This window comes from Rhinopithecus bieti, unplaced genomic scaffold (assembly GCF_001698545.2).
Source record: "Rhinopithecus bieti isolate Rb0 unplaced genomic scaffold, ASM169854v2 scaffold_29173, whole genome shotgun sequence".
Lineage (NCBI taxonomy): Eukaryota > Metazoa > Chordata > Mammalia > Primates > Cercopithecidae > Rhinopithecus > Rhinopithecus bieti.
Window position 1 is genome coordinate 14,498 of NW_016812666.1, and position 10,758 is coordinate 25,255.

At 42.6% G+C, this 10,758-nt stretch overlaps 1 protein-coding gene across 1 annotated transcript in view; it reads right to left on the bottom strand.

Moving 5' to 3' along the window:
* Positions 1 to 9,940, bottom strand: part of FAM221A (family with sequence similarity 221 member A) — a 23,423-nt gene extending 13,483 nt beyond the window's left edge. Inside the window, 4 exon segments of the mRNA XM_017896615.1 lie at positions 1,080 to 1,270; positions 5,585 to 5,729; positions 5,732 to 5,757; positions 9,780 to 9,940. Coding sequence (XP_017752104.1) covers positions 1,080 to 1,270; positions 5,585 to 5,729; positions 5,732 to 5,757; positions 9,780 to 9,844 — 427 coding nt within the window. The 5' untranslated portion in view covers positions 9,845 to 9,940.
* Between the last annotated feature and the right edge of the window lie 818 nt (positions 9,941 to 10,758).

Sequence of the window (10,758 nt, forward strand, 5' to 3'; positions counted from 1 at the left end):
GAGCAAAACTGTTAAAAAATTATTATTATTATTTTATATATATATATATATATGAACCAAGGCATATAAATAAATCCGTTTTCTCCAACTACTTCCATATTCAGCCAATGAAACATTTATTCCTGCCACTGTCATTAAAAATATTTTATTACATACTTCATCATAAGATTTCAACTCAAACTACTATAAAAACAACTGGATTGACTATCTCCTGAAGGAAACTAATGGACTAGCACTCTACCTAGTTCAATGGATGATCCAGTGTAAGGGCAAAAGGGGTAGAGGTTGGAATTTGGGTACAGGTATTAAGGTAAGGGTGCTACTGCAAACAAAGTATTAAAATGATCATGCTATGTTAATCTATCAGCAAGCCATAAAAATTTTTTGACTTATAAAATGCTTTTTTAAAATCTATGAATAGAATTTAGTTGATTCAACTCCCGTATTCGAAAATTTGAATCAGATCACATCTGGTAATTCTTTTTTTTTTTTTTCTGAGATGGAGTCTCGCTCTGTGGCCCAGGCTGGAGTGCAGTGGCCGGATCTCAGCTCACTGCAAGCTCCGCCTCCCGGGTTTACGCCATTCTCCTGCCTCAGCCTCCCGAGTAGCTGGGACTACAGGCGCCCGCCACCTTGTCCAACTAGTTTTTTGTATTTTTTAATAGAGACGGAGTTTCACCGGATTAGCCAGGATGGTCTCGATTTCCTGAACTCTTGATTTGCCCATCTCGGCCTCCCAAAGTGCTGGGATTACAGGCTTGAGCCACCGCGCCCAGCCACCACATCTGGTAATTCTTTAAAATCCATTACTATTACTTAAATTATCTGGACTACATGAAATGAGGGTTTATGATTATCAAGCATACCATTAACTCTGAATCCTTCCACAAAAATGAAATCTTAGAGTATCTATCCATTGAATTTTCCTTAGTTGTTTCATATTAACGCTATAACTGAATATTAACTCCACAACTAATACAATTGAATATTAACTCTACAACCAGTACAAAGGCACGTTAAATATTCAAGGAAGACGTATAAACATTCTGAGTTTATGTGTTTATAATTATATAACTCACATATATTGCATGTAAAGCCAGGCGCAGCACTGTGCTGATCAGCAAAGTGTTTGCACCTGCAGCGAATGGGCTGGCTGCCATTCAAGGGGACATAAAGGTAAGCCCTGCACTGGCAGCCAGTCACTCGGCAGGGCAGATCAATGGGGTGCTGCTGAGGAATCGTTTCCAAGTCAGTTTTATGTTGTTTATACCTAAAAAAGGAGAGAGAGAGAGAGAGAAATCTGAACACAATACAGGTATTATCAAAAATTACAATTTCTATTATATTAAAGGCAGATACGATTTTTAAAATTATTATTGTTTTATTATTCTTCATAGTAAGGTGAAAATAAACTCTCCTACATATAGCACTTGTATCAGCTATGTTGCTTTGGTGAGAGGAAATCTTCACTTTTAGGTTTCTATTTTTAGTTATTTAAGAAGCTGTTTCACAGCAATACAAAGAATAATTATATAATTTCCTTAAAACACTTACCTCTACAGATTCCTTAATATAGAAGCACAACCTAAGAGTATGAAAAAGTTCAGGTTGGGTGCAGTGGCTCACACCTGTAATCCCAGCACTTTGTGGGAGCTGAGTTGGGCGGATCACCTGAGGTCGGGAGTTCGAGACCAGCCTGACCAACATAGAGAAACCCCATCTCTACTAAAAATACAAAACTAGCTGGCCATTATGGCACATGCCTGTAACCCCAGCTACTCAGGAGGCTGAGGCAGGAGAATTGCTTGAACCCAGGAGGCAGAGGTTGCGGTGAGCCGAGATCACGCCATTGCACTCCATCCTGGGCAACAAGAGCGAAACTCCGTCTCAAAAAAAAAAAGAAAAGAAAAGTTCTTTATGAATGTTATTTTTATCAAAGTGCATTACTTAAATTTATTTCCATATGTTTGCTACTTAAAATAGAAATACATTCAATAAACGTGTATTGATGTAATTTATTTTAATATAACTTTTGACTTCAAAATAAATTATCAATATTTTTGAAAGCCAAAGCTCCTTCTTATAGTACTGTGATTTTCTTAAATAAGACCACTCACTTTCTTCTCATAGGTGATATTCAGTAAAATAATACTAAATTTATTATTCTCAATATTAATCAAAGAAATCCAAATTAAAATGAGATACCATTTTAACTTAGCAAAAAGAGTCAAAGTTTTTTAAAACTATATGTAATACACAATGTTATCAAGACTGTTATGAAAGGGCCAGGTGCCGGTGGCATGTGCCTGTAATCCCAGCACTTTGGGAGGCCAAGGCAGGTGGATCGCTTGAGCTCAGGAGTTCGAGACCAACCAGGACAACATGATGAAACCCCATCTCTACTAAAAATACAAAAATTAGCCAGGCATGGTGGTGCATGCCTGTAGTCCCAGCTACTCGAGAGGCTGAGGCAGGAGAATCCCTTGAACCCGGGAGGCAGAGGTTGCAGTGAGCTGAGATTGCGTCACTGTACTCCAGCCTGGGCAACAGAGCGAGGTTCTGTCTCAAAAAAGAAAAAAAGAGTGTTACAAAAGAACAAATGCTATTTAATAATGTTTCAAGAAACGTTAAAAGGTCCATTCTTTGAACCAGAAATTTCATTTTTGGAAAATATACCCTAAGAAAATAATTCCATTTATAGAAAAAGCTTTATGCATACCAATAATATTAGCAATAGTACTTACATCAGCTACATGATACACACACCCACACAACATAAAAGAACCAGTAAGTAAATTACTAGACAACAGGTTTTCAAATCTTTTAGCGGTGAAACCCCTTTGTCAAATAACATCTTTTATAGAACGAGAATACATAAAACAAATGCAGAATTGGTTAGAGCAAGAGGAAGAACAGAATAGAGTTTCCCCTTCTCCTAACCTGCCCTTCCACCTGGCACACCCCCAAGGCTCTCTCACAGCTCCAGAGAACACAGATAAACACCACTGGACTCGCTGGACTAGCTGGCAGGTATTTAAAATCTTGTTTTTGACCAGCACATAACAACATGGAAACATATTTCTATGATTTCTGTCATTAAAAAGTGGCTCAGTATTTTATGCAAACACATAATTAACAACAGTTAAATGAACCATCTAAAGAAAAAGTCAGGCCGGGCACAGTGGCTCACGCCTGTAATCCCAGCACTTTGGGAGGCCAAGGCAGGGGAGGCAGCCTCAGGATCACCTGAGGCTAGGAGTTCGAGACCAGCCTAACCAACATGGAGAAACTCCATCTCTGCTAAAAATACAAAATTAGCTGGGAATGGTGGTGCATGCCTATAGTCCCAGCTACTCGGGAGGCTGAGGCAGGAGAATCACTTGAACCCACGAGGTAGAGGTTGTCGTGAGCCAAGATCATGCCATTGCACTCCAGCCTGGGCAACAAGAGTGAAACTCTGTCTCAAAAAAAAGAAAAAAGAAAAAAAAGAAAAAGTCATACAGATATTTAAAAAAAAAAAAAAAAAAAACCTAGCAGCTGGCTTTGGGTAGTGAGCTGCTTCTATATATTGTATATAGAATATATTATATGTTTCTATATATCCCCCATTTTCCTTAATAATCATATATCACTTTTATAGTTGGGGGAAAAGTTTGGAAGAAATCTCACTGAGTGGATCAGTACTAAATACAATAACTTCTCCATCAAAGTTGAGTTGGGTCAGCTGAGCATGGTGGCACACACATGTAATCTGAGTACTCTGGAAAGCCCAAGGTAGACAGATCACTTGAGCCCAGGAGTCTGGGTAACAAAGCCAAACCACTTCTCTACAAAAAAAATACAAAAATTAGCTGGATGTGGTGGCACACGCCAAGAAAAACAGTATAAGAACTATACAAAAACACAGTGTCTCTGGCCCCAGCTACTTGGGAGGCTGAGGTCAAAGGATCGCTAGAGCCCAGGAGGTCGAGGCTACAATGAGCCAAGATCATGCCACTGTACTCCAACCTGAGTGACAGAGTAAAACCCTGTCTCAAAAAAAAAAAAAAAAAAGTTGAGTTGGATCAATTCTGACGTTCACATCCATGCTGCATAAGTTATACAGAGATTAGAAAGTGGCACTAAATCTGTGTAAGAATAAATTGCAAAACTATCACAAACTTACCAAACCCCTCTTTAATTCTGAAAGATAACAACACATCTCTTATCCTCCATTCCTCCTCAGTGTTTTTAGTTGGGGTTGCTAAATAAATTTATAGTCAATCTATATACAACATTACTCATTCTAGCAACTGCCTAACAAATTCTGGCAAACTGCAACTCTAAATAGCAACTATACAAAGAGTCTCTGTGAAAGAGCCCCAGAAATTGCTATCAGAATAGGGTGGTTCCTCTTGGAACCGAAAGTTAAAGTTGCTGCCTGCCTAGGTTCAGAGACTTTTCTGTGAAGCAGCTTAGGTATTCTGAACTTTACAACTGTAAGACAGTAGCAAAATTTAAAGTAGAGCACACACACAGCAAAACGCAAAGTTCAGATACAGACAACTCAAGTCAAAAACTGGAGCCTCACTTCCTTTCCTTTAGGCACTTTTCTTGGAACATGACCATTTGTAATGCAAAGCAGTGTGCTTGTTTGTTTAAAGAAAGGTATCAACATGGCAGATCCTTAAGGTATAAAAGGCGATTAGTAAATTTGAGGAGAAATGTTTATACTTATAGATGGACAGCATGATCAGTGTGGGCCAATTCAAGCAATGCTTAAAGTAGTTCCTCAGTCTGATGACCCATTCTCTACCTTCTCCAGTGATGTGAGATGTATGTAGACTCTGCTCCCCAAACTGAAAGACCCCTGGCAAAGCCACAGGGCCACCAAACATTTTTACCAATGGCAAGAGAACTGCTTAAGGTGGTAAGACTCCATGATAAGCGCTAATAGGATATGATGGAAAAATTTTAATTATAGCTTTAAAACCTTTAGATAATTTTTGTGGGGTTTGTTTTATTTTTTTGTTTTGAGACAGAGCCTCACACTTGTCGCCCAGGCTGGTGTACAGTGGCATTTCGGCTCACTGCAACCTCACCTCCCAGGTTCAAGCGATTCTCCTGCCTCAGCCTCCCAAGTAGCTAGGATTACAGGCGCATGCCACCACACTCGGCTAATTTTTTGTATTTTCAGTAGACACAGGGTTTCACTATGTTGGCCAGACTGGTCTTGAACTCCTGACCTCGTGATCCGCTCACCTCGGCCTTCCAAAGTGCTGGAATTACAGGTATGAGCCACTGAGCCCGGCCAATTTTTGTTTTTTAAGAGACAGGTTTCACTCTCTGTCACCCAGGATGGAATGCAGTTGCACAATCACAGCTCACTGCAGACTAGAACTCCTGGGCTCAAGCAGTCCTTCTGCCTCGGCCTCCCAAAGTTCTGGGATAACAGATGTGAGCCGCCATCCCCAGCTGATAATTTCTACTCTACTACATAAAGTACAATTGTTAAATGTTTCTCAATCATCACAATTTGTAGAAGTAAGATATGCTTAGCTTTTTATTTTCTAATTATCAAAAACTTTGCAATAAAGTATCTTACCTATGTGTACAAAAGCACAGTGTCTCTGGGCCCACAAGTTTACAATCCATCCCTGTTGGTGACCGCCAGCTCACAAATAATCTGTTCTGTAAGCGCAGAGGTAAAACTTTTCTTTTGTATTCTTCATATTCTTCAGGAGTAAAAGTTTCCCTCCATCATCCTCACCAACAATTCTACAATAAAAATATATATTTCTCTTAAACTTTGAGTATTTATTTTCCGGGTGAGCTATGACCAGGCCACTGCAAATATTAAATAAATTTTTAAGCTTTTATTTTGTAAATCTGTCTTTTCTTACAGATGTGGCAGGCCACGTCTCCATAACACCTGTTACTGCACTGACTGAGTGGTGAAGTTAAATACTAAAAGCTGATAGAACCAGTGTCCTTATACAAAGGCTGGAAAGTAACAGCAGCCCACAAAGAGTTTTGCCCAGGCCTTTCCTGGGCCTTGCAGCATGACAAGATAACGAAGGAATTCTTAAAGGACCCATTTAGGACTAAACAAGTTTTATTGGGGGTCTGAAGAAACTCCCCAGACCTCCACAAACAAGTTTATTGGGGGTCTGAAGGAACTCCCCAAACCTCCATGATTTAGCATGAGACAAGACAAGAGTAATCACCCCAGCACCTGGACCCATTTAGATTAAGTAAATTACTGAGGCTCCAGAGGAAGGTCTTCAGGACTCAGATCTTAGTTATAGATTAGAAGTTCATCATTTATGTCTTTAGATAAATGCACACTTACACATAAACATATAGCTTAAAAGGTATATAAGCTCTGGAAAACTTTGTAATTTTGAGTTGGTCTGCCAATATCTTCCAGGCCTTCTCCCTATAACCAGTTACAGAAATAATCTCCCTTCTTTCCCAGTTCGTCTGAATCACATTACTGGGCCACGAGAATAAGCAGCCCAACCCTCGGTTTGATCCAGAAACATAGGTGCCTCAGCCGTGAACCTAGTGATGGGTGAGAAAAGAAATCTTTTCTCCCTTAACTTCCTATGCAAGAAGGTTATTAATAGGAAAAACAATGAATTCATAATGCAACTTTACTGATCCAGGTTTATCAACAGAGGATTACCACATATTCATCTCAGTTTTTCCTTTGATACTGAAGCAAAGATTCTCATTCTTCTCATTAAAGGTAGAGCCTTAACTGCTAAAAATTCTAACATTTTCCTCCTTTGAAAATGTATCCCAAAAAAGTACAAAAAATATCAAAGCAGAAGCCAATATGACTAATTTCCATACCTGTCTCCAAACCCTGGCCAGGGGTTTAAACTAATGTGGAACCTAAATACACACTTGGTTCAGCACAAGCTCAAACCACATTTGTGTGTTAGGTAATCAGGTTTATCATTGTTTAATTTCAGAAGTAAGAACCCAAAATTTTATGGGAAAATATTAAGCCCCTACTATTTCTATGAAACAAAATTAAGAGTTGGCCTCCCTGGAGGAAAAGAAAGCACACCTAAAAGAAGTTTTTCCAAAACTGAAGACATTTCTCCCTGAAAATACTCCCCTTGAAAAGTCACAAAAAGTGATATTTGTAGAATGCTACATGCTTTTTTGTGCAATACATGCTTTTTTCCATACTTTGAAGCCTTTAGCTGAGGTAGAAAATAAAAACCATTGCTCTATGTGCTTGCCATTAAAAAAAAAAGAAAAAGAGCCGGGTGAGGTGGCGGGCGCCTGTAGTCCCAGCTACTCGGGAGGCTGAGGCAGGAGAATGGCGTAAACCCGGGAGGCGGAGCTTGCAGTGAGCTGAGATCCGGCCACTGCACTCCAGCCTGGGCGGCAGAGCGAGACTCCGTCTCAAAAAAAAAAAAAGAAAAAAGAAAAGAAAAGAAAAGAAAACCAATGTATAAGCTATGAAATAATCAAAACCGTCTTCTTTACACAGACAATCTAGATACCTAATAGCAAAGAAAAAAAGGGCATTTATTTCTGAGTTAAATTTTGGGCCATTTCACTTTCTTGTAGCTATCAAGAATACCAACAGGTATTAAGATCTTAAGATAAATACGGATCTTTAAAAGATCTTTTAAAAGTAAGACGCCACTGGTATTTAAGTACTAAACCAGTACAACTCAAATTTTATTGTACTTACGGAATCCCCAGGGGATCTTGTTCAAATGCAGATTAAAACTCACAGCGCAGTGGCTCACACCTGTAATCCCAGCACTTTGGGAGGCTGAAGCAGGTGGATCACTTGAGGTCAGGAGTTCGAGACCAGCCTGGCCAATATAGCAAAACCCCGTCTCTACCAATAATAAAAAAATTAGCGGAGCGTGGTGGTGGGCGCCTATAATCCCAACTACTCTGGAAACTGAGGCACTGAGAATTGCTTGAACCACGGAGGCAGAGGTTACAGTGAGCTGAGATAGTGCCACTGCACTCCAGACTGGGCAGCAGAGCAAGACTCTATCTAAAATATATATATATGTATATTTATATACATGTATATACATGTATAAATATATATGTATATATATGTTACTCCCACAGTGTGAGTAACAAGGCTGCATGCTTCCCCTCCCAACTGACTCCCACCAAAGTACCTAGACAAGACCAAATCCAGGAAAACTCTTAGGAAGGAAAGTTTGTTTCCTTCTAAACTCATATTTTAACTCATCTTCCCACCCCACCTTCCCGGCCCACCTTTTCACATCTAGGCACTCAAGTCCTGTTTTCCTCACTTTTCTAAAATCCTGATGTCAGTAAAGGACCTGATGTCAGTAAAGGACTCTTTCAGAGGGAAGTGTTTCAAGTTATTTATGATTGAAAAAATAATTTCCCAGCTGGGCACGGTGGCTCAGGCCTGTAATCCCAACACTTTAGGAGGCCAAGGCGGGCGGAGCCCAGGAATTCAAGACCAGCCTGGGCAACATGGTGAAATCCCGTCTCTATAGAAAATACAAAAATTAGCTGGGCGCCTGTAGTCCCAGCTACTCGGGAGGCTGAGGCAGGAGAATCACTTGAACCCAGGAGGTGGAGATTGCGGTGAGCCGAGATCGCGCCACTGCACTCCAGCCTGGGCAAGAGTCAGACCCTGTCTCAATAAAATAAATAAATACATAATTTCCCACCAGGTCTGCCCTAACATGTTCGGAGCTAGGCAAGAATCAACTGGAGGCCCACAATTCACATATCTAAATATCCAAGTTATCAGTCAACACCAGCTCCAGCAACCTGCTCCCAGGCAAAAGCTCTGGAGAACTGGAGGCTCAAGGAGCCGGCTCTGCTCTGCGAGAGGACTGGGTGGTGGTTGTTCTGATCCTGAACCGGGCGTGGGAACTGACCCCATCAAGCTCCTAGCCCTTATTCTTCTGGCTCAGAATCTCCAGGCAGTTCTAAGGGTTACCCAAAACTACACCGACGGGGCAGTCGGAGCGCGGGAGAGCAGTCAGCTGGGGAGCCGTCTGAGCGCACACCTCTGGGTCATCTGGGTCGCCCACGATGCCGCAGAGGAGGCCCTGTCGTTCGCTCCAGCCTCCCTGGCCGAGCCTGGAGCGTCTGCCCTCTGCTTGTACACACACATCCTCCCGCCCCAACTCCGCGTCCTCTGGCGGCCCTCTCCAGGACTTCCCATCCGCCCAGATTCCGGACGATCAAAACACCCAGGAAGCGGAAAAAGAGCGCGTCGCTGCAGGTGCACCAGCCTCGGTCAGGACCCAGGACAATGAGCCGGGTCCTCAGGCCAAAGGAGCGGCTACGTTTCCAGTTTCGGAAGGGGTTTCTCCAGAACACCAAAACACCAGTCAGTGCCTTTCTCCTAAAACCAGCACCTCGGGGTGAGGAGCGCGTTCAGAAGTTCACGGTTGACCCTATTACTGGGTTAATTTAATGTATGGTAACTTCTATTGCCCCGAGTACTCGATGTGAATGTTTTCAATGGCCATTTAAAAAACAGTTGGACCTCTGAATCAGCTAGAGTTAGTCATCCTTCTTGGAAGGGAGCAGAGGGACCTCTTAAATGGCATCGGAAGATTCATCATTGCATAGAACTGCGTGGCCCTACAATATTTAATTAGGCAAAGACGAAACTGGAATTCATCTAGGCCTCCCCCAACAACCCAGGCAAAGATTCAGGGAATCCCCGCGGACACCCGCCGGGCCTCTGCCCGCGCCCTCAGCCCAGGGATCGTGGCCCCTCGGAGCGGCGAGGGGCCGGCCCGGAGCCACAGCCTCACCTCCGATACTCCAGGTACTCGTCCACTGCCGCCGCGCCGAGGGGAGGCAACGTCAGCCGCTCCATGGCCGGTGGGGAAGCCAAAGGCGCCCTCCCTGCTGGCCCGCCGACCGCGAAGCCCGACTCCGCCCTGCCCCCTCCTGGCGCTGCGCCCCGTCCGCCCGCCTCCTGATTGGCCCGGCCTGAAGCCCAGGAGGCCGAGCGCGGCAACTGCGCAGGACGCGCGCCCCTACCTGGCAGCTGGCGCCAGCCACCAGAACCCCGGTCTCCGCAAGCTCAGCCCCGCGCCACGCCTAGTGCAGTTTGCCGCCCTCCATAAACCTTGCCTCGATCCCCTCTCCCTTTCCGTGGACCGGCAAGTCTTCTTGTAAATTAACAAGTGACAAGGGAGTACAGTGCCTTGCCTATAACAGGCTCATAGAAAATGGCTTATTTCTTTGTACAGCTCTTTTCGCTTAATCCATCTCTTGAAATATAAGTGGTTTTGAGAAGGTTCTGTTTTAGTTTGAGGCCCGCCTCTGCTTAACTGTCGGCCTGTTTCTAGTATTGGCGTTTTCAAAAACTCTGATGTAACAATCAGTAGTCCTGGGTATCTGGGTTCACTTTGGGGGTTGCTAAAGCAACACGTTCTTCAAAGGAACCGAATAACTGATTTAAGGTGAAGCAAGTAAAAACAATTTAGGTAAAGATTTGTTTTGTTTTTTTTTTTTTAACTTTTGTAAACACTGCAAAACATATTTAGAAGCTGAATCACCATGCGATTGGTAATTTGGCCGTAATTTGACTTAGCACATTGTGGAAAAGAATAGGAAATCATCAGGCGGAGTCATTAAACTCTGAAGCTCCCAGGGGATCAGCTTTAGCGCCCTCTGTAAATTATCTGGGAGGGAGAATATGCAAACAATAAGAAAAATAATTAAACTTCGGTACAGTACTTTATTTTCAAAGTACTTTTCTACATATTTCAGGTCCAAAAAACA